The sequence below is a fragment of the Lepidochelys kempii genome, chromosome 11 (assembly GCF_965140265.1).
Source record: "Lepidochelys kempii isolate rLepKem1 chromosome 11, rLepKem1.hap2, whole genome shotgun sequence".
NCBI classification, from domain to species: Eukaryota; Metazoa; Chordata; order Testudines; family Cheloniidae; genus Lepidochelys; species Lepidochelys kempii.
The window spans coordinates 59048479-59073296 of NC_133266.1; the positions used below are offsets into that span (position 1 = coordinate 59048479).

A 24818-nucleotide genomic window follows, 5' to 3' on the forward strand; every position below is an offset into this window, starting at 1 on the left:
CACCACCAAAGCCTACTGCCCACATTAATTCCTGATCCAAATGCAGTGCAAGGTGCCAAAGACAATCCTGTTTCTACCTTCTGCTGATTTTGTCTCCTTACCTCAAATCTCCCCCCAACCTCCACCAGAAAGAAAAAATATTTAATTCCTCCTCTCTATTTGTCTCTCTTCTTCCCCTCAATCATATCCACCTTTGTCTGTCTCTCTGTTCCTCTTCTTTCTCTGTCTCCTTTTTTATTTCTCTTTTAGGGTCAGGCCAGCAACTGCAGTAGAAATTTTTTTAAAACGCTATATTCTTAGAGAAAAGAGTCTTCTCTGGAGGGCTGGCTGCAGAATGCAATGGAATGGATTAAGACTGGGTGACAATCAGTGCGTTTAAGACTGCAGATAGCACTGTTGATAAAGTTTGTCCAAGAAAGTTCAGCACTATTCCATTTCTGCTCCTACCACCAAGAATGCTGTGGGTGGAGTCAGTTGAACAAATTCTAAACCCCGATTAACCACAGGTGAGCAGAATACCCATTTGTTCACCACCAATGTCATGTGATATCAGATAACTACTTAATTTGACCCCTTTGGATATGTCTACCCTGCAATAAATGACATGTGGCACAGCCTCAGCAGGGCCAGGTCAGCTGACTTGGGCTCATGGAGCTCAGGGTGCAGAGCTATAAAATTGCAATGTAGATGTTCAGGGCTGGGCTCCAGCCCAAGCCAGAATGTCTGCACTGCAACTTTACAGCCCTGCAACCTGAGCCCTGCAAATCTGCGTCAGCTGTCCCAGGGTCTGAGACTCAGTGCCAGGGGGTTTTTAATCGCAGTATAGACATATCCTAGTTATCTTTGTGTAGCTCTTGCTACAAGAGTGTATGTATTTTAAACTAGAACATTATATTAGGAAATCCTGTTTCCTAGCACCAAGGAGTTATTATAAGCGCTAAGTACCAGAGCTTAACACTTAAGCAAAAGAGCGTGATGTGAATAGTAGCTGTGTTAAAATACCAAGCATCAGATTACAAATAAAATTCTGGTTGGAATGTAGTAAATGGTTGTAACTGCTAACTGAACCTTTTAAGAGCAATCCATTTTATCAGCACATTCATATGCTTTTTAATCAAATAAATGGATTTCAGTGGCCTCTTCCTTACCAGCAGTGGCTGAGAGTAAAGTTCAAGCTGTGCTCTGTAAATTATGTCATCCAATACCTCCTGGCCAAGACCCCACTGTCCATTATATCTACAAAACAAAACAAACAAGACATTTATCATTCAGTACTTTTTGAACCCAAACCCTTCTCCTTTGTATCTACAAAGGATATATGCTAACACAGCATAAAGGAATAGATGGAGCGCTTAAGTTATTCTAATTGATATTACAACTAATTGTTCCCTCCCATCTCCCAGACAGAAGGATGTTATCATGGAAAGAGTCACAGTAAAGAGGGGTGGAGGGGCAACATTTGAAAGTTACATTACTTGGTATAATTGTTTCGGATTCGTGTGTTTAGGCTAACCCAGTGGCTCCATGTCACACTGCCATTCCAGGGGACCCAGGTTTATCAGCTACCTTGAAGCTTGCAAACATTACACTGGTGAAGAGAAGGGATACTGTGGAAGTGACATCCCTTGCAGAGACGAGGAAACAAGGAGCACCACACTTCAGCACCCAGTGCTGGTGACTGAATGCTGATAAAGGCATTCCCAAAATGTCAGCTGGCCAAGATAGCAAGTCAAGGAAAAATAAGGAGATAAAGCAGTTGATCCTCAAATGAAGTGGTGGCTTAATTCTTGTTTTCATGCATAAAGACAGAGAGAAAAGAGGGTATTTTAATTCACTAGAAGCCATCCAGCTCCTCCTCTTCCAAACTCTACCTACTTACATGGCATAATAGACACCAGTGAGCAGCTGCACCATGAAGTCAGGATCTAGTACCACTCTGTTACAGAATTCTTTCCAGCGTTTCTCATGCTGTCGTGGAAATCCACTCACACAAAGCCTGGCAAAACACAGAATCAAAATTTTGATCTCATGAACACTTTAAGGAAACATGCTTTACATCCATCAAATGCGAGACACTCAGGTGATAAGCTCTGATTATTCTTCCAAACATTAACTGTTCTGTTTCTTGCTGCAAAGTCACATGTCAGCTCTTGATGCTTTTAAGCAAGTATCTTCACGGCAGAGCCTAGAAACATTGGCCACAATTCCAGTAGTCTATCTTCATACACCCTTATTCACATTAGCTTGGGTGAAATCACCAACCAGGTAGTTATGAGTGTGGGAGACAGAACTTTCTCAGAAGCTAGCCAGAAGATGTGAGAACAACAGTGAATGTGCCTCAGATAGAATGTTTAGTTTAAGGCTACAGAATGGAGAGCTTATCTCCTCTGTAACATACCGTAACAGAATATTAATAGGTGAGTGTTTCATTTCAAAAAATAAATTGGGGCAAACAAAGTTGCTTTCTTTATGAAAAGAACTATTCTTTCAAATGGCATCTTTTTATATTGCCAACTCCTTGGAGCAGGGGCTTTGCCTTCCCCACATTCAGTTCAGCACTGAAGCACATCATATATATTCAATAAATATAATCACCACTTTTATTTAGAGCTTTGAGATCTGAATATCAGACAACATGGAAGCTGCACACAACCATTCTAATGTATTTAATGCATAAGTATTTACTCTTTATACTCACAACAAGAATTTCTTAGGCAAAGAGCTAATGTAACAAGCCTTAGCCCTTAAGAGCAGGAGAGACAATGGAGCCTAGGGGTTGATGATAAACATCTTAGCTCTTTCTTGCATCAGACGTTTCAATGCTCAACTTTTACAGTGAGTTTTACAAAATATTGAGTCTGGAAATTTCTATAAAGGTTCTGGACAGAGCTGGGAAAAGGCTGTATAAACACCTAACTCAAGCAAAGGGCACAGTGAGGATATTGATAATGACAGAGGAAGGTATTGAGAATGGCAAAGATTCCTTTTGGCCAGCACTGCACCATACACAATCCTCGTTTCAGTAAATACTGAAAATGGCATTTTGTACCACTTGTCCAGAAGAGACCCTAGATCCCTGAATATTTCTCTCTCTCTCATAACAGAAATATGAGGGAATGCATCTGGCTAAGAATAAGATAATCACTGTTTAATATACAGAATCATCTAGCCTAAAATAGTAAAATAATTTAATCTGGAGATTAACCCAAAAAATTTCTGGTTCTAAACCAATCCAGACACAGAATCTGTTATTTGATGTGTGTTTAATGGCCTATATAAAATGCATTGGTAGTCCAGTTCCTTCCTCGTGGGCAAGGAGAGACATGGACAAAACCTGATAGCACACATGGCACTGCCACTAACTGGCAACTCTGGGCAGAGAAAGTCAGGAACGAACGGGCACGAACATCTAACCAACTGCTCTCCTCACTGTGCCAGTGTTCTTACAAGTCAGGAGTGAGGAACTTTGGAAGGAGCCAGGAGGGGAAGTTTCTATGTAATTATTATGTGAATAGCTAGGGAACTTTTTTCCAAGTTTATTAAACCAGCACCTTTCAGGAGCATAAAAATCACACGCTACAGGGGAAAAGGAAATTCAGAATGTTTTACAGACTAGCATGTCAAATGATGCTGATGGAAAGAAGGAGGTTCCTAAACTGACTTCTGAAAGGTTTTCTTTAAGGGGAACTTGCAAGTGTGTACACAAGTGAGTTCTTCACTCAAGGTTGTTTGCAATACAAGAACAAGCACAGACACTCACACATTTGTATTTACAACATATTCCTGAGGGTAAAAAACACATATTCAGGAGGAAAAATGAAATGTTGTAGAGACCATTATACGGGGCAGATTATGGTCATTAGGTAGCAGGAATACTCAGGTTTATAAATGCTAGACCCAGATGAGTATTATCCAAGGAGTCTAGTGACAAGGAAAATTGGAAATCCATTGCACGGATTTCATAAATGTCATGGAGGATAAGAATACCAGACAACTAGAGAACAGTGCACTTGTGCCCTCAGCCTATCAGTTTTCCCATCTTTTTAAGAAGTGAGTGTTATCAGGGTGTATGTGGTTTTAGCTGGCTGCTATTGTTAGTCTTGATGGCTTTACTAGGTAAGGAAGGCTTTATTATTTTAATGCGTTTGTTTTGTAAGTGTTTTACTGTACATTCACTTAGAGCAAATGTTTGGGTGCTTTAAAGTGTCATAAATAATTTAATAAGTGTAGCAATCATTTAAGAAAGAAAATAGGTTAACCCAGCAAGCATCTACAAACCTGGACGTCTAATTTCAGCTCTGGGTGAAAGGAAAAAGGAAAACCAAGTGTTGCATCAGAGGTACGACTTGCATGAGATGAAGAGCAGATGTATTTGTTCTGAGCTCTGGTCTTGTTTTTTTGGTAAGTTTCTTAGCTTCTTGTTCCTGGCCTTGTTAGGAACAAATTGTCAGCAGGTCAAAATCTACAATTATTCCACCAAACAACTTGTTCTTTACTCCTAAGGCCTCTACCTCATATCCTGCTATCTCTAGAAAATCTGTTGACTGAGAACTTGAACATCAAGACATAAAAGTGCACTGACTTGAAGCCTTGCTGCACTTCAGCAGAGACTGGATAATGTAACAAAATAGTTGTATCATATTGAACTAATTTCTAATTAACTTCAGGATGCTGATGCAGCAAAATTGAAATGTGCCTCCTACTGACAAACTACATGTGTTCAGATAGGAAGATTTACTTAATAACCAACCCACTTGGTCATTTGCCACTGCCAATTCAGCTGAATTTTGGATGGAATTTAGTGGAGACATGCACTTAGAAAAGCAAAATTATTGGAAGTTAAATACAAGAAATACAGGAAAATCCACAGGGCAGATTTCCCAAGGCTATTCTCTGTACTATACCTACGCCTAAAACTGGATGGACCAAGGTCAAGGAAGTCTGAGGACTCCAGGCAGTGCCCAAAAATAACTGTCAACCTTTTCAACCATCTTTCAAAAAAGGTCTGAAACAATACAATAATTGACAAGATTCTCCACATCAAGTCATGGCTTCCTGAGCAAATGTTTCCTCTTTAAAAGAAGCTGCCACCCTCTGCCCTCCTGAAAAAAGGCATTTATAATCTACACTAAGAGCAAAAGGAGAGTTTATTCTCCTTGTGCAGTAACTGGAGTTCTTCGAGGTGCATGTCCCTATGGGTGCTCCACTTCAGGTGTGCTTACATTCCATGTGCCTTTGATTGAAGATTTTTGGTAGTAGTGTCCTTTCAGCCCACGCATGCGCCCTACGCATCCTCATACCCCACATGAGGACACCACAGTGTTGCACAAGTTAACCGCCCTCCATTCCTTCTCCACGGCAAAGTCCCACAGAGGAAACTCTGAAGCAGGAGGAGGAGGAGGGCGGGTAGTGGAGCACCTGTAGGGGGACACATCCCAAAGAACTCCATTTACTGCACAAGGTGAGTAATCTCTCCTTTTTCGAATATTGCCCCTATGAGTGCTCCTCTTCAGATGACTTCTAAGCTGCTGAAACTAGGCTGCAGTTGGCTATATACAATTGCATAGGCTCATCGCTTCGGCACAAAGAGAAGGGGATCTCATGTCTCCTCTTGTTGAACCAGAACATGCAGGCTAGATTGTCTGTCATAATTTTGTGTGTGTGTGTGCCCGACGGCAGGAAGAAGATACTGGCATTCCTAATTGCCCTCATCTCTAGGAGACTGATATGTAACCATATTTCTTGGACAGACCATTTGCCCTGAATGGTGTGAATCCCTAAATGTGCCACCCAACGCAAGAGGCATCTGTCATTATGGCGATGGTTGGGTTGGATGAATGGAACACCTGCACAGACATTGTTTGACTCTTTCCACCCATTCTATCCAAGAATTGGAAGTCTTGGCACAGTCAAGGAACTATGATGTGATTGGAATAACAGAGACTTGGTGGGATAACTCACATGACTCCAGCACTGTCATGGATGGGTATAAACTGTTCAGGAAGGACGGGCACGGGAGAAAAGGTGGAGGAGTTGCACTGTATGTAAGAGAGCGGTATGATTGCTCAGAGCTCCAGTATGAAACTGGAGAAAAGCCTGTTGAGAGTCTCTGGGTTAAGTTTAGAGGCAAGAGCAACAAGAGTGATATATTGGTGGGCATCTGCTATAGACCGCCAGACCAGGAGGATGAGGTAGACAAGACTTTCTTTGGACAACTAACTGAAGTCTCCAGATCTCAGGCCCTGTTTCTCATGGGGGACTTCAATCACCCTGATATCTGGTGGGAGAGCAATACAGCAGTGCACAGACAATCCAGGAAGTTTTTGGAAAGTGTTGGGGACAACTTCCTGGTGTAAGTGCTGGAGGAACCACCAACTATATGCTCCTCTTGACCTGCTACTCACAAACAGGGAAGTAGAAGCGAGTGGCAACCTTGGCAGCAGTGACCATGAGATGGTCGAGTTCAGGATCCTGACAGGAGGAAGGAAGGAGAGCAGCAGAATACGGACCTGGGACTTCAGAAAAGCAGACTTTGACTCCCTCAGGGAACTGATGGGCAGGATCCCCTGGGAGCCTAATATGAGGGGGAAAGGAGTCCAGGAGAGCTGGCTGTATTTTAAAGAAGCCTTATTTAGGGTGCAGGAACAAACCATCCCAATGTGCAGAAAGAACAGCAAACATGGCAGGCGAATAGCTTGGCTTAATAGGGAAATCTTCTGTGAGCTTAAACACAAAAAGGAATCTTACAAGTGGAAACTTGGACAGATGACTAGGGAGGAGTATAAAAATATTGCTCGCGTATGCAGAGGTGTAATCTGGAAGGCCAAACCACAATTGGAGTTGCAGCTAGCAAGGTATGTGATGGGTAACAAGAAGGATTTCTTCAGGTATGTTGGCAACAAGGTGGTCAGGGAAAGCGTGGGACCTTTACTGAATGTGGGAGGCAACTTAGTGACAGATGATGTGGAAAAAGCTGAAGTACTCAATGCTTTTTTTGCCTTGGTCTTCACAGACAAGGTCAGCTCCCAGACTGCTGCACTGGACAGCACAGTATGGGAAGGAGGTGAGCAGCCCTCAGTGGTGAAAGAACAGGTTAAAGACTATTCTGAAAAGCTAGATATGCACAAGTCCGTGGGTCCAGATCTAATACATCCGAGGGTGCTGAGGGAGTTGGCTGATGTAATTGCAGAGCTATTGGCCGTTATCTTTGACAACTAGAGGTGATCGGGGGAGGTCGTGGTCAATTGGAAAAAGGCAAATATAGTGCTCATTTTTTAAAAAAGGAAGAAGGAGAATCCAGAGAACTACAGAGCGGTCAGCCTCACCTCAGTCCCCGGAAAAATCATGGAGCAGGTCCTCAAAGGAATCCATTTTGACACACTTGGAGTAGAGGAAGGTGATCAGGAACAGTCAACATGGATTCACCCAGGGCAAGTCATGCCTGACCAACCTGATTTTCTTCTATAATGAGATAACTGGCTCTGTGGATATGGGGAAAGCGGTGGACATGACATACCTTGACTTTAGCCAAGCTTTTGATATGGTCTCCCACAGTATTCTTGACAGAAAGTTAAAGAAGTATGGATTGGATGAATGGACTATAAAGTGGGTAGAAAGCTGGCTAGATCATCGGACTCAACAGATAGTGATCAACATCTCAATGTCTAGTTGGTGGCTGGTATCAAGCAGAGTGCCCCAGGGATTGTGGATGACACTAAACTGGGGGGAGGAGGGGGAGAAGTGGATATGCTGGAGGGAAGAGGTAGGGTCCAGAGTGACCTAGATAAATTGGAGGATTGGGACAAAAGAAATCTGATGAGGTTCAACAAGGACAAGTGCAGAGTTCTGCACTTAGGACGGAAGAATCCCATGCACTGTTACATGCTGGGGAACCAACTGGCTAAGCGGCAGTTCTGCAGAAAAGGACCTGAGCATGACAGTGGACGAGAAACTGGATATGAGTCAATAGCGTGCCCTTGTTGCCAAGAAGGCTAACCGCATATTGGGCTGCATTAGTAGGAGCACTGCCAGAAGATCGAGGGAAGCGATTATTCCCCTTTATTTGGCACTGGTGAGGCAACATCTGAAGTATTGTGTCCAGTGTTGGGCCACTCACTATAGAAAGGATGTGGACAAATTGGAGAGAGTTCAGAGGAGGGCAACGAAAATGATTAGGGAACTGGAACACATGACTTATGAGGAGAGGCTGAAGGAACTGGGCTTATTTAGTCTGCAGAAGAGAAGAGTGAGGGGGGATTTGATAGCAGCCATAAACTACCTGAAGTGGGGTTCCAAAGATGATGGAGCTCAGCTGTTCTCAGTGGTGGCAGATGACAGAACAAGGAGCAATGGTCTCAAGTTGCAATGGGGGAGGTCTCGGTTGGACATTAGGAAGAACTATTTCACTAGGAGGATGGTGAAGCACTGGAATGCGTTACCTAGGGAGGTGGTGGAATCTCCATCTTTAGAGGTTTTTAAGTCCCGGCTTGACAAAGCCTTGGCTGGGATGATTTATTGCGGCTGGTCCTGTTTTGAGCAGGGTGTTGGACTAGATGACCTCCTGAGGTCTCTTCCAACCCTAATCTTCTATGACCCAGAGAATCTTATATTTGCTGAGGGATGACACCAGTTTTTTCAGGATGTGTTTGTTGGGAGTGCCATCCTGTGCCAGCCCTGGAAACATCGAAGCTGTAACCTAGCACATTGGGTCAGAAAGGTACAAGCTGCCATATATCCAAGTAGTTGAAGGCAAGTTTTTGTTGAAGGCTGGGGACTGACTTGAATTTTTGAGCTGAGGTTTGTTCAACCTGTCCATGGGAAGCTAAGCTTTGGCTGACACTTTGTCTAAGGAAGCCTCTATGAATTCTATCCTTTGCACAGGGCTCAAAATTAATTTCTTGATGATGAGATACAAACGTAGTCTGCGAAACAGGGACAATGATGTCTTGGTGGCTAAGAAAAGCTCTTTGTCAGATTGGCCCTTGAGTAGACACTTGTGAGAAAGGATGAATTGCCACATAACAGGTGTCCAATTTCCTAATTCTAATGAAGGAATTTTAGCTGCAAGAGAGTCACCCATCCTGAATTTTTGTGTTTTCACAAAGCCATTTTTAGGAGTCTTAGATCTAGAATTGCTCTCCATACCTCATTCGTTTTTGGGACCAGAAAAACACCTCCCCCAGCATTGAGCTGGAACTGTTTCTATGGCTCCTATACATAGAAGGGAGTTGATTTCCTGTTCTAGCAAGAGCTCATGAGAAGGGTCCCAGAAAAGGGACAGAGAAGAGGGTGGATAGTGGGGAGAGAGGTAAAATGGATGGATTATGTAATTTCCAACACCAGTGTGTCGGATGTGATCTGATCCCATGCGGGCTGAAAGTAGAAGAGACTATTTCCAAAGAGGGGAGTGTTAGCCGACGGCCAAGGATGTTTGGTGAGGTGCCAGCTATGCCTGTTTATACCATCCGTGACTTTAACCGCTAGGACGCACTGTCCCTTCGCGGCGGGCAGCCCGGGCTAGGCTGACAGATGCCCCAAGGTCCTAACCACCCGTGACTTTAACTGCTAGAACTCAGAGCTCCTTCGCAGCGGGCAGTCAATACTGACTGACAGGTGCCCCAATGGCAGCACTAAGAGCCTCTCCAGCCCCATGACTTTAACTGCTAGAGCTCAGAGCTCCTTCGCAGCGGGCAGCCAGGATTGACTGACAGGTGCCCCAAGAGTTTGCCCCGTGGAGGCAGCACAACTCAACGCTAGGCTCTTAGTACTCTCACCTAATGGCCAGGCTTTAGAGCCAAAACGGCTGAGGTTCTTTAATTGTGTTGGCTGCTTTACAGTAAACCAGAGAAAACAAGTCAGGCTTATGCACAAATGGTTACCAAAATTTATTAAGCTAGATTCTAATCATGCGGTTACAAAATTGCTAGTGCCTACTTATTTAAATGTGGAGATGTTACACACACAAACAAGTTACAAAACTGAAGCCACAATCCCAAAGAAAGAAAACAAAGTATAGAGCTCTATTTCAAAATATGTGTACACTAAAGACAGGAGATCAGGTGTGGGTGCTTCTTACCCTCCTTGCATCTCTCGATTCCAGCGGTGCCAAGCCAGGATCGGTCACTCAATTCCGCAGAAAGATGAATAAGGGACAAGGCTTAGGGACCCTCTTAGCTGCAGAAGCCTTGGGAGGCTGTCACTTATCTGACCAGCAGATAGATAGTGAAAAGCACTCAAAAATCATGGTGCTGTAGGTCCCCTACTTATACCTCTGTACTCCTTTATTCTCTTTCTCCTTTCTTATGCCAAATTGAGGCTGGTCTGTCTGGGTGATGCCAGCTTTCGCAAGAGTAGTTTACACTTGCAAGGGAGAGAAACAATAAGTGTCGACTACTGGACCTTTCTTTTATCAGGGTAAATATTTTCCCACCTAGGATGTTGGTGTGTGTGCATCACGCTGTTTAGTAGGGGCTAAGAGCCATGTCTGTCACAGGGCCTCTGCCTGCTGTGAGCTTAATCGTTGTATCTGTTCCCAGAGGCACATTGTAGCAGCACACCTGTGCTTTCACAGCTTCAAAGGCTGTGCTGGAATATATGTTAAGTGCCCTGTTCCGGCTTCCTCCTGTGTTTCCAGCAATGCTGATCTGAGGGGGGTGGGGGGGCTGGCTGTCTGGCTACAGGGAGGAGGGGCGGGAACAGGTAGAATGGTGTAGCTTGCACGTTGGTAGTTTGGGGTTGTTCCAGACCCTTGATCAATCTGCCAGAACTGTCACTTTGATGACGATGAAGGCTAAGTGATGGACGCACATGAATGGATGGTCTATGAAACCTTGGCTTCCCTCTGGGCAGCTCAATGGGTCTTTGAAATCCTGAAAATGGCTGAGGACGGGATCTGTGCACCATTTGGAATCTGCTAAGCTTTTGTTTTCTTGCAGGTGCATAAATCCCAAGGGACCATAAAGTGGCCCGGGAATCCTTTAAGAGATGCAAAAATTCATCAGCGGATTCAGCAAAATGTTTTGACCCATCAAAGGAAAAGTTTTTGACGGTGTTTTGGACCTCTCTTGGGAACCCGGAGATCTGGAGCCAGGATAGTCTATGATCTTGCTGTAGAAATGGAATGAGCAGCAGTCCTAGACGCACACTGCTTAGGCTTATTCGCCGTGGCGTCCTGCTTCTACAGCGTGAAGGAGGTTTGCGGTACTGAGGTATATTTGGCACCTTCGGTCTTAGAGAAGCCCAGAGCCCCAGGTCCAGAGTTGGTACCAACAGAGTGTGGAGCCTCAGCGGTACCCAGAGCAGGACATGAGCTCTCCCATGCAGTCTTAGCCTCTGTCTCCTCAGAGTTTAGGGGTATATTCTGTCACAGTCTCCTGGCCTGGATCCGAGGCCAGATGGAGAGAACGCTCCATCATTAAGAGCTTAAATTTTATCTCTCTTTTCTACCTGACTCTGCTTTTAAAGGGATATGCATCCCCCATCCCCCAAACAGCAGATATGCTGGGAAAGCCTGACACTGACCAGGAAAGCTTCCCAGCAATTGAGGCAGCGTTTGAAACTCAGAGATCCTGGCATATCCTGGGATGACAGGGATCTTGGGACAAAAAAAGGTCCCTCGTCCCCCCCGCCTTGGGGAAAGATTATAAACCAGGCCCCTTTACAAAATCAACTAAATATAATACATTAAAGAAAAGGAAAAGAAAATATTAGACTACAGAACAAGCTTTTAATAGCAAAGTGGACACTCTAATGCTCCATCTCAGACCAAGGTGGTTGAGAAGGAATGGAGGACAGTTAACCCGCTTATATGTTCTCAATGTGGGGCAAAAGGATGTGTAGGATGCATGCATGGGCCAAAAAGACCCACCAAAAATCTCCGAAGACACGTGGAGTGTAAGCACACCTGCAGTGGAGCACCCATCGGGACACTACTCAAAGAAGAAGAAGAAGAACTTGAAACTATAGTGAAGAACATAATTATCAGACACATAGATGAACACGATTTGTTGGGGAAGAGTCAACATGGTTTTTGTAAAGGAAAGTCATGCCTCACCAATCTATTAGAATTCTTTGAGGAGATCAACAAGCATCTGGACAAAGATGATCCAGTGGATATGGTGTGCTTAGATTTTCAGAAAGCCTTTGACAAGGTCCCTCACCAAAGGCTCTTAAGAAAAGTAAGCTGTCACGGGATAAGAGGGAAGGTCCTCTCCTGGATCAGTAACTGGTTAAGAGATAGGAAACAAAGGGTAGGAATAAATGGTCAGTTTTCAGAATGGAGAGAGATAAATATTGGTATCCCTCAGGAGTCGCTACTGGGACCAGTACTGTTCAACATATTCACAAATGATCTGGAAAAAGGGGTAAACAGTGAGATGGCAAAATTTGCAGAGGATACAAAACTACTCAAGATAGTTAAGTCCAAAGCACACTTCCGAAAGTTACAAAGGGATCTCACAAAACTGGTTGACTCGGCAACAAAATGGCAGTAATGGAACATTTGTAAGGTAGCAATTCATACGTTTCATAACAAAAACCTTCTGAGATGTTTTTCAAAGGCAAGTTTGTGTTATTGTGGTACTCTGGGATTTTATAAGACGTTTTAGGTTTGTAGTTGAACACTGAAATTTGAAGAAATATGGTACATTTCTACATATTAACAAATTCTAAATCAAGGAACATTAAGAAAACACTTTCACTGATTTATAAGTGGAAAATCAGGCCTGACAAATTTCTGCACATTACTTGCATTGTTGCACAAGATGAAAGAGTGGACATGATTTACCTAAATTTCATAATACACTTTAATAATGTACCACAGAACAGAGTGACTTACAAAGTTAGAAAGAAAGTATGAGACAGGAGATCACAAAATTGGTTTAAGGACAGGAAACAGAAGGTGCCAATGAAAAAGAGCCATTCTGGATGGGGTGATATAACAATCAGTTTTAGGATCACTTACTTCAAATATGTATACAAGTGATTTTTGTGGTGTAGGGGACAGAATATCATTTCAAAACTAGTTACATATACTGAAAGAAAAAATCAGAAGGCTTAGAGGTAAGCATTATTTATTATTTATACAGAAGTGTACTAGGCACTTTATAGAAGAAGTAAAACTCAGATTCCTGCCACAGATGTCTAAAATCCAGATGATAAATTATGATAAAAGAAGTGGGGGTAGCAAACAAACAGAACAAGGTGGGAAAGGGTGAGCTAAGATAAGAGAACAACAATTTACACAATTACTGATTTGCATACCTTGATAGCCACATGACTATTTTTAGCTCACTTCTTGTAGGCATCAATCCAGAAGCTAGGGGTTTTTTTGAGGGGGGCAGGAAGAGACAGGGAGAAGGTGGTGCATGGGTGAACAGGAGTTTGGAGGCTCTCCACAAATGTGTGAAGTGTATATATAGTAGAACTTGGATGCAGGGAAGCTCAGTTTATGGTGAAACTGAATAAAATTTTCAAACTATTTCAAAATGTGCAAATTACTATTCCAGTTACGGGGAACCATTTTCCATAGTGAAATTATTCAGTGTTAAAATTCAGTCCATTGTTATAGGTTTTATTCCACTCTATATCTGAAGAAAGGAAACATTTCAAATATAAAGAAGTATAGTACACTTGGCCAAACTCAGCCGTGGTATAACTCAACTGAAGGTGACAGAAGTATATCAAGGAAAAACTCCATTCTGTGAGATTCAGGAACAAAGAAATTGTAGAAACAACAACTAAAAAAAAAAAGACTAGAATAGGAACATAAGAACGACCATACTGGGTCAGACCAAAGGTCCATCTAGCCTAGTATCCTGTCTTCCGACAGTGGCCAATGCCAGGTACCCAGAGGGAATTATCAAATGATCCATCCCCTGTCACCCATTCCCAGCTTCTGACAAGAACCCTTGGTGGGAGTATGTATTGTGTTCTAATAGAGTAGAAGCTGATAGAAGCTATTTTGATCCTGCTGTACACTGGGGAAAACAATATCTGCATGGTGTATAATGCTTGTCAGCAATTTACAAGAAATACACTGCTGAAGCTGACAAGGCATAGCAAAAACACAGAGAAAAGGATTCTGCTGCTTCATGAGTATGTATTTTAAAGAAAGTTTAGCCACCCGTGGCCTGTTTGTTTTAGCATAACAAGCTGGCACAAAGGAGATGATGGGGTGGGGGGATCACAGATATTTAAGATTCTAGAACAAAAAGAAGGGCTTTATTTCAAAAAGCTGTTTTAAATACTACTCAAGCAAGAGGTCATGGAAAGGATGGGTATAAAGAATGAGAAATGATGGCACAATTTCTCCAAGCGTGGTGTTGTTATGAAACAAACTGTCAAAATGCTGTTCAAGTCAGTCATCCAAAGCAACTCAAAAGTAAATTCAACTAATATTCAGAAACAGAGGAAATAGTTGGTACACCTATTTTTGGGTCACTATAAACAGATGCAGGTTGATTTGCATTTACTGCAGGTCTTGACACACTACAGTTTTTACTATTAATGTTCCACAAAACAAAACCTAGAACTAAAGCAAATGCAATTGATATACAATCAATGCATTGTTTTCGTATGCAAGAACAGCATTAAGTTTCTAATTAAATTATGATCTGTCAAGTTACCAGAGGGGAATGAGTAAATCCATTAGCTTCCTTTGCATATTTATAACTCTAGAAATGTTCCTTAAGCATGAAATCCTCACCTGGAACCCATCCTGCAAAGTGACTGATAGGAGGAGGCAGGCATGTAGACAATAGCAGAGTTGTAGCACAGCATGAGAAAGCCAAGCACCTCAAACCTGAAGACAGACAAGAACATGAGACAAAAGAAAATACATGGATTCAGATTTTAATAGTCCACCAGAAGAACTTAAACATTGTTAATGGTTCACTCGCAGGACAAGATGGCATCAGAAATACAGTACATCAGCCAATAGCTATCGCTCTTCCATTTGAATTCACTGACTAGAAATAGTCAATCTTAAATATTAATATTAAATATTAAATACTTTAAAAGGCATGAGATGTAACAGATTACTATCCTAATGCCACTGCATTGTATAGACGAATAAAGCAACAAGCTATTTTAGAATATATGATTGAAGACAGACATAGTATAGGAAAAGTTTGCATTTCCCATAAACTATTTTAACCTAGTGTCTATGTCTGCCAATCAGCCTTCCAGACTGCTTGGAGACACCACTGGCAGAAATGGATCCGATGGAGAAATTATTTATATCTAATGAATTAGTAACAGACTTACAAGCTCTAAATTGTAAGAGAAGAGCCAGATAGGTAAAGTACTTGCTATATACAGGTCTATTGACCTAACATTGTTTTATGCTTCAGACTAATGAAATATCTACAACTTGACTACTCACCTGTTCTGTGCAGTGAAGGTTTCTCTCTGAGGATGAAGATCACTATAAACCACCCTGATGAGGTCATGTTGACATAGAGCTCCCTCAGTCAAAGCCATGGATCCAATCGTAGAAGGCTTGGGTGGGAAAGGAATGGGGAAAATAAAAACAGGAAATGCTAGCATAGAAAGGATCCAAAATGCATGAAATTTTATCTAGAAAAAGGTTCTTCTACTCTCTTGTGGTAATCTGTAAAACTGCTACAGATTATTCCTAAAATATTCCAAAGGGACACAGTCACCTTAAACCAATCATACTTGTGTCTGAAATGATTTACATAAGCGCCGCTTGTTTTAATAAAAATTCAGTATACCAGCACTGAAAGATTAGAGAAATAACATTTCATTTTCGTTACCTTCTATATTTTGTGCCTAGTCAGTTTCCCATATTGTTTCAGGCAATAATAGGAGAGAAAGCATTAAAAAAATAGGATTGCAAAACCAAGACACAGTGACAGGGAAAATCAGGAGGAATATTTTAACTCACATTTTAAAATTTCAAGTTGACTATGTCCCCCACAAAATGACAAAAGCAGCAGAATAATTCGGTTTCAACTACATGCAACTAGCATGCACAAATCAACACCCAAGAGCCATACTTTCAGCTCAACGCATAGAGCACGAGTCACAAAACACCCACTAATACTACATACACTGTGGTATATCAAGGCCCTTCATTTTGTTTAGAGAACTTAATGGACACTGATTTGTGGGACTGAGGTATATCTGGTGCCACATGAAAATGGGGAAATAGTGGGGGTATGTGCTGTGAAACTTGCCTGACATCAATAGATGTCCAATTGTTGTCTGTGAAGCATGTGCTAGTGGTCTATAACAAGCTGGCTGGTCATATGAAGTATGCTGCAGCCAGCCCCTATACAGGGATGGGGTCTGTGTGCCAACCCACTTAGTTAATGTGGTCTCCGTCAGTCAATAGTGCATGCTGTCGATGAGTTCAACTAACCAGACTTCATGGTGGCCTTAGTTCCCTTCGTTCTGTGATGGGGCCTAAGCTACCGTCAGGTGACTCAGCAAGCACTGCAAATGCTAGAAGATGAAGGGTTATATGGTACTGGCTCTCTCTTGTTTCCAGTTGTTGAACTGTATTAACACACTGTCAGTCATCACTTTTCCATGTTAGAAATTGCTGTCATTGCCTTAGGGATATTATGGGATTGCAAATGGGACGAAAGGTTGTTTCCAAACACGGCAAATAAACGGAGCACATAGTTCACAAGCAATTCCTCTAATACAGGGTTTCTCAAACTTCATTGCATCGTGACCCCCTTCGGACAACAAAAATTACTACATGACCCCAGGCAGGGGGACCGAAACCTGAACCCCACTGCCCCGGGCATAGGGGCCAAACCTAAAGTCTGAGCCCCGACACCCGGAGGAGGCAGGGGACGAAGCCAAAGCTTGAGGGCTTCAGCCTTGGGCAGGGAGGCTGTAACCTGAGTCTTGCCACCCAGGGCTGAAGCCCTCGGGTTTTGGCTTCAGCTCTAGGTGGTGGGGCTCTGAATTCGGCTTCAGCCCCAGGCCCCAGAAAGTCTAATGTCAGCCCTGGCGACCCCATTAAAACAGGGTTGCGACCCACTTTGGGGTCCCGACTCACAGTTTGAGAACTGCTGCTCTGGTAAGAAGGGGTCCAGTGTTTAGAAAAAGTTTGAGAACTTCTGCTCTACATAGTTCCAGATGCAACAACACACCTCAATACTGACCTGCAACATCCTCTATTTAAATCCTGGGTGTCTCATGTGAAAATCAAAACCTATGTTCATTTACAGTGGTTCTGTGATGTGGCCGCACATCTGCTAGGGACTAGACTGAAACCACAAATTCACTTTTACATTAGTCTATGCAGGATTTAAACCCAGTTTTCAGAAGCAGAAGCCCAGTGCAGTAATACATTGCACCTTTCACCTCACACATTAGTAATTTATACAATGACAGATGTAATAGCGCTGAAACTTTTGATTGTTATTCAGATATATTTTAGACTGCAAAGAGCTATGAATTAGAAGAGGACTGCGTCCATTTTTACACATAAGGGGAAAACTAGAAGGAAATAACTTACAACTGCTTTATGTCCTTGACATAGCTATTTACTAAGAAATGTTTGATTCTACCTCCAACCCTGAAGAACAGCCACTATTGGCAAAAAATCCTAGAGTGGAATCCTATTCGTATTCAGGTCACTGGGAGTTTTGCTACTGACTTCAGTGGGACCAGGATTTCACTAGTAATATCTTAGTAAGACACATTTAATATAAAAAGAGAGCCAAATAAATGAAAATCCACTTGAAACTAATTCTAAGGAAAACGCTATTAAATAAGGGCTTATACATGCACATTGTGTGCTGCAGGCCACTACAAATCAGCTCATGAGTCATAGTATGGGATCAAAGTTCTTCAGTTTCCACTTTCCTCCACATTCCCAAAGCTCCCACCACAATGCAGCATTTTTGGAACATGTTTAGTGCTCCCTGCTCATCAACTACAGTACAGAAAATTCAACTGGTAATCTTGCTGGAGACAAAGGTATGGTAGCACTAAAACACAGGAACAAGCTGGAGTTGGGCAAACAAGGATTTTTAAACAGATAAATAGTACATACAGCAGAACAATGTAGTTTAATTTTTGGATCATTTGTTTCGGTATTTGATAAGGCAGAACCATGCTTTAAATATGCTAACAGCATCCAAGCAGTAGACATGTGAAAGGATGGGAATCTATAAATCAATGAAAAACTGAAAACAAAGAACAAAACATAACATATCAGATGGAAGTATTTCATTATTCCCTTCAGGACTTACCTTCCCCATCTTTTGTTACTTCTATTGGATTAAATTACACTGTTGCAAGAATTTACCCTTGAAAGTTCAATGAAGGAAGATGCATACAGAATGTTTACCTCTAGCATTGAATGGATCCAATTTTAGTTCTTATTGGACCCAGTTCCAATTTACCACCACAGTTGCACTCTTACCTCATGGTATATTGAGGGCTTAGATAAAGAAGGGATGGTGAAAGATAAAACTTTGTTGTTCCCATCTTTGTCAGCAATTTCCTACAGCAGAGAAAGAGACACGAGGGAACTGGTTTTTGGACTCTTGTGATTATACCACACAGACATAAAAATGAAAAATCATAAAATAAGGCCCCGATCTTGCAAACTGATTCATCTGCACAGGCCTTTAGTGGCACTGTGCACAGGCATAAAGTCAATTGGACTGCCTCCATTATAGTAGATTGCTTTGCAAAATCAGGGTTTAAGAAAATTCACAGAAGAGTATTTGTTCTTTTTGTGACCACGGCTTTCTCAGACCTTTAAGAAAGAATTAAAAGATTTTTCTAGCCTCATCTCTAATTTATAAATCATAGAATTACATAGTGAAACAAGACTGATGCTGAAGGGCCAAAGGAATATATATGTATTACTGCAGATGAGTCATTTGCTAGCAATTGGTAATGTCTCTTGATAAACCCATCAAAGGGAAAAGATGAAAATGTGGGGACTGATTTCTGCAAGTACTGTGGCAAAGCAGTAAAGGATATATAGATATTCTGAATACAGCTTTCACATCAATAAAAGTTGCATTTGCCTATGGTGTGCTTGTGTTATAGCATAACATTTATGATTTATTAGAAGTAATCCTATAAAAATATGCCAGAGTCAGCAAATTCCATCTTTTCACGTTCTACCAGTAAAATTTCTAACACACAGAGTATGAGTCACTCTAGTTTCAGTGACAATCAGCTGAAGGCCGTGTATCACCTCCACTTAGCTTCAAGGAACAGTGTGGAAACTAGAGTTGGCTCCATTGATAAAGCTGTTGTCTGTCTAGATCAGGGCAGGCAAACTTTTTGACCTGAGGGCCACATCGGGTTTCCAAAATTGTATGGAGGGCCAGTTAGGGGAGGCTGTCTCCCCGCAAACAGCCAGGCGTGGCCCTGCCCCCACCTCCTATCCAACCCCCGCCCCGGCTTCTCACCCCCTGACTGCTCCCCGGGACTCCTACCCCATCCACCACCCCCTGCTCCCTGTCCCCTGACCACCCCCGGACCCCCCACCCCTGACTGCTCCCTGCTGCTCCATCCAACCCCCCCTCTCATTCCTGACTTGCCCCCTGGGACCCCTGCCCCATCCGGGGGGGAAGTCAGGATGTGGCCCGCGGGTCGTAGTTTGCCCACCTCTGGTCTAGATTTAATTAGTTTCTCAAGCACTTTTTCACTCTAAAAACCAAAACAGTAAAAAAGATAAGGAAGGATTTTTCTTTAACATAAACCTAAGAATTTTTCACAGAGAAGATATCAGAAATATTACCCTCTAGCTCAGTGGTTCTCAACCTGCGGCCCAATTAGCACCCAGCTGTGTGCTAAAGAGTGGCAGGGGCTTGCAGCAGGGTCCAGGGTCGGGGTCACTGCTTAGCCCCTGCGGCAGGGTCTGGGGTCGAGGCTGCCGCCCGGCCCTACACAACAGGGGTCAGGGTCGGCAGTGGGGTCGGGTTGGGGTTGCCACCCGGCCCTGCACAATGGGGTCCAGCTTCATGGTCAGGTCTGCTGCTTGGGCCCCACACAGCAGGGTCCAGGGCTGGGGTCGGGGCTGCCACCCAGCCTCACTCAGCAACGTCTGGGGTTGAGGCTGCTGGCCTGCCCCGCATGATAGGGGTCACAGTTTGCAGCAGGGTAGGGACTGTCGCCCGGCCCCACACAACAGAGTCCAGCCATTGGGGCTCCGCTCCTAGCCCCACTCTGTGGAGGGGTCTATGGGCTGGGGCACTGGGCATAGTAGTGGTGAGGGAGGATTTGGGAGGTGCTGTGGTTCTCAGCCTGCAGCTCAGGTAACTCATTGTGGCCCACAATGATTAACAGGTTGAGAATCACTGCTCTAGGTTCTTATTGACATCTGCAGGGGGGTGCCAAGATACCTATATCTGCAGCTAGAGAAAAGTGTTGTTGAGTCACTCCCCATTTCACAAGGGCTTCCTTCCATTTCAGTTTGGAGAGAATGTAGCAGTATTAGCTGCTGTGCTTATGCAGCCGACATGAGATCCAGAAGGACCAGCTAAAGTGCCCTGATGAACGCTGAAGCCAATGACAGATGCTTACAACCTACTTCAGCCCAGCAGATAAAAGTCAAAAGCTAGTACCAGATTCTGATATTGCTTACACCAGCATAAATCCAGAGTAACTTGACTTTATTGGAGTCAGTGTGGATTTACAAATGTCACTGAGATCAGAATTTGGCTCCATGTCTCACTTACCAGGAATATGAACATAAAGCGCTCTATGCTAACTCTAACACACTGCTTAAAAGAAAACTTGTTATAAAGGAACAGAGAAGGAAAATATTTTAGGACAATTTATGCTTTAAAGCGATGTAAAATTGAAATTCTCATTACAAGAAAGGGCACAGCCTAACAATATTGATAATTTACCAGCCATGGCATATTGGCATAAAAATTAAGAATATAAATTTGTATGAGATACATAATTTAATGTCCCTGACAGAATACTATTTTTGACAGCCTGAAATCATCCCTAAGTTTTTGACAGCCAAATTTTGGAGTCTACAGTGAACAACATTTATTATTATTATGATTTTTTTTTTATAGTCCCAGCCAAAAGATATTTCCCACCCATGCACAACTTGTGACTGAATGTTACTTTAGCCTCAATTCTTCACCTTAAAAGGTCATTCTGAGTAACTAAATAGGAGAAGCCCAATATGGAAAGACTGAACAAGCATATTGTTCAGTCCAGGCTATCAGCAAATTTCAACTCTTTAGATATTTATACAGCCTTACTAAATTCTTTTAACAAGCACAGTATACAGGGCAACAAAAAATCTTAATTAAAAAATTAAATTAACATTAACCATAATATGTTTGGTGCTGCGCTGAGGCAGTAAATCTGATTTACAAGCTACCAAAGATGCTTCTAAAAACATGTTTTTTCTGAACACTCATTAAGTTATGCTTTCCTCTAGGTTAAACATACTTAAATGTAACTGCATTAACTCATTAGCATTTTTCATATTCTGCTCTGTTGATATTCCGTGCCTTACTTTATTTCTACTGCTCACTGATTATCTTAAAGCTCTTCACACCCATCCCTCCTTATCTCACTTACCAAATTGTAAATCCCAAGAAGCAGTGCTTCAATGCAACCGTTACTCTGTCTGTCCCTGCTGGCAGTAAGACGCAGATAAACCCAGATCAATTCTGGCAGGAACTGCAGCGTGAACCTCTTGAGTCGAACTTCAGAACTACGGTAGAGTTCAAAGAGCTGGTGGCAGACAGGTTCCAGGAGCTATAGAAAGAGACAAAACAGCTCAAATGCCAATAATCTTGTGTACTAAAAAAATGCACAAATAAAACCACCACAACTGGCAAAACTGGCATCGTTGTTGGCAACCTTAGAGATGCCAGATATTGAATGGGCATGGAGACTAAGTTACCCGCTCCCTGCTAAACATTGTCTTCAAGAATGGGACTGAGGTACATTGGTGAGGATTGTGATGAAGTTCGCACTACCATGGCCCTTAGTGTACCTGATCTGTGGCAGAGTTTCATTTTCCAACTGTCAATACGACACCTTTTTATAAGCACCAAATTCATTTACCAGTGAGATGATTTGAGCTGTGCAGACCATAAAGTATGTTCATGTTGCAACCCCAATGCTTTAGAAAAATCTCAGGTGTGGAAAAAGAAATACTTACTAGTGAAATAAGTCTATATCCAGTATAAGGGTAGAGAGTGAATTAACCCTTTACCTTAGATTTTTGTTTGTTTACAAACAAGAAGGGGGGGCATTTTTGGTCAGTGGTGGGCAAACTAATTTTTTTAACACTCTTGATTGAATTTGGTTCCCCTCAAACTGGAAGGCTTACTAGCACTAACTAGAGCTAGATTAAATGCAAGTAGCCAAGATTCCCCGAGGCCCTTATCAATTCAACTCAGTATGGACCCACAAAAACCCCTGCGTTCCAATAGCCAATTGTGCCAAACTGGCAGTTTTGTGATGTGCACAAAATGGTGAATAATTCCTTTTCACTTGTAACCTAAATTAAGATTTGAACCCAAGTCTCCACCTTGCAGAGACCCAATGAAAGCACATATATCTTAACTTTCTTTCCTGGTGAACAGACGTACCATATGTGTCTGGGAAATGTGCTCAACTCACAGTGCAGAAAACAAAAAAAAAACCTACGGGCTTCATCTAAACCCCAACTAAAGTCAATGGCCAGATTCCCAATAGGATTTGGTGCAGGTCTTAGATCAGTGTCTACAAGACACTCAAAAGTTTTGGAAGTGACGGAAACTTTTTATCCAGTGACAGAAATCTGAGGCACACAGATGATAAACAGATGAAGGCAACAGACACGACACACTACTTGACCAGACCAAGGTCACATAGTAAGTTATTGGAAGAATCTAAGCACAGAGCCCAGACTCTCCTAACTAAAAGTCCCCTTTTCTAATCAGAAAACACTCCTTATTATCTCTTACTTGTATTTCTTCAGGACAGGGAGAAACACAAGAGTCTTTACATCAAATCATATGATCACTTTTTGTATGACATGAAAAACCCATGTCTTACCAACTTCAGAAAACTTATTTTATTTCTCTCTCATTCTAAGTGCTTAGTTTGCACATACAACAAATTTGCATGGAAGTAAACCTCTGTATTGCTATGTAAATATATATTCATATACACATGCACAGATTTAAATGCCTTTACACAACTAAAAATCTCAGTGACACTAAAAATTAATTCAATACAACCCCAGGCCATTATTGTCTTAAGAGTAACTGCTACATTTTTTCCAACAGAAAGGTGAGGTTAATCATTAGTTTCATTTTTAGCATACAATACAGTATGGATGGTAAACGTACCATTTCTTAAACCATTAGTTGATTACATAAACTGTGACATCACATCCATTTAGAACATCAGTCAGAACCCTTATTATACAAGGATCTGATACAAGCACCTTGTGTAACAAGGTTTCTGGCTGACGGCTTAGTCACACTGAATGAAAAGACTTTTTATAACTAAAGCAAGAGACTAAACAAAGGATGGGGAAGACTGTGCAGCAGGAAAAGGTTAGTAGAAAACAATCTTGTAGTTTGAAATAAAATACAGGGATTTAACAATAAATGTAAGAAATATAAGCAAGAAAGCAGAGCACCTCAAGACTCTCCTATTTAACTTGGGGTTTTCATGGCATCACAAGCCAGTCAAACCATCCGATCCCCTTGATGGAAAAACAGCCTTGTTCAACATGGTTGAATATCCAGTTATTCTATTTAGCATATTTACTATAATACTTAGCACATATAGCACATTACATGTTCAAAGTGCTGCACAAATATTAAATATGAATCCTGTTTTAATTAATATTTACTTAATGCAAACTCCTATCTACAAGAAACACTAACACCACCATCTGTTACAGTGAATGCAAAAATCTGCAGGGCAGGGACTGTTCTCTTTATTTGTCTTGTCAAATGCCTACCATATTTTCAGATGCTCAAAAAATAAAACAGTAAATAATAAAGATAAATATTGTAGAGATCGCCTTTATTGGTTCTCTTTTTAAAAATAACATAACAGGAGGCTTCTTCAGAAAAAAACTCTGCAAAAATAGATCCCCGAGAGATTAAAGTATATGGGCACATATTCAGGGGATGAGAGGTATGCAAATGCCAAAAGAAACTAGATATAAACACTGCTATAAACAGTATTTTTATTATGTTATAGGTTGTTTTCTATTTGAAATCGGATTGAGCCTGAACCAAGTCCCATTCAAATTAATGGAAAAAATCCCACTGATTGTAACAGAAGTCATATGTGCCCAGGCAAAGAAGTGACCGGTTGAAATGCATCTTCCATTATCAACTTTTTAGTTTTGTTTCAGGTTGAAGTTTTTACATGCTTGGTCTCATTCCAGAGGCTAGATACTTTGGGAAGATTCAGCAAAATCCACTCAATTGTGTTCTGCATATATAAATAAATAAATAGCATTTTAAAAATCCTTCAATTCCTACACGTTGCAGTCAGAAATTTGTGCACACAAAACTTAACAATGGCTGAACAATTTAGTTCAAACTGGGCTTCATTTTGCAAATCTCTTGTAAGTAGCTGTTATAGCATTATTAGTGTGCTTTATAGACCAATATGAAGACATGGTCATTGCGATGAAGTACTTGAAACCTAGATGATTGTAAAGTTATGAGCATGAGAAAAATCAACCTGCAGCAGGATTTTCAATTACTTTTCTTTGACTGATCTATAGCTTACAATACAGGGGGAATGGCAGAACAAACATCTCTCTTTGTGCCTTAGCTAGTCTGCTTCCCACGGAGTCTGCAATGAGATGATTAGAGTCT

General features: G+C 41.9%; 1 protein-coding gene across 19 annotated transcripts in view; it reads right to left on the reverse strand.

Moving 5' to 3' along the window:
- Positions 1-24818, reverse strand: part of HYCC2 (hyccin PI4KA lipid kinase complex subunit 2) — a 98123-nt gene that overhangs the window by 24123 nt on the left and 49182 nt on the right. For all 19 annotated transcript variants that reach the window (XM_073306364.1, XM_073306362.1, XM_073306355.1 and 16 more), the window contains 6 exons: positions 21556-21735; positions 18410-18490; positions 15383-15498; positions 14705-14800; positions 1880-1996; positions 1149-1236 (listed from right to left, as the gene is read on the reverse strand). In XM_073306364.1, coding sequence (XP_073162465.1) covers positions 1149-1236; positions 1880-1996; positions 14705-14800; positions 15383-15498; positions 18410-18490; positions 21556-21735 — 678 coding nt within the window. The remainder of the gene's footprint in view (positions 1-1148; positions 1237-1879; positions 1997-14704; positions 14801-15382; positions 15499-18409; positions 18491-21555; positions 21736-24818) is intronic.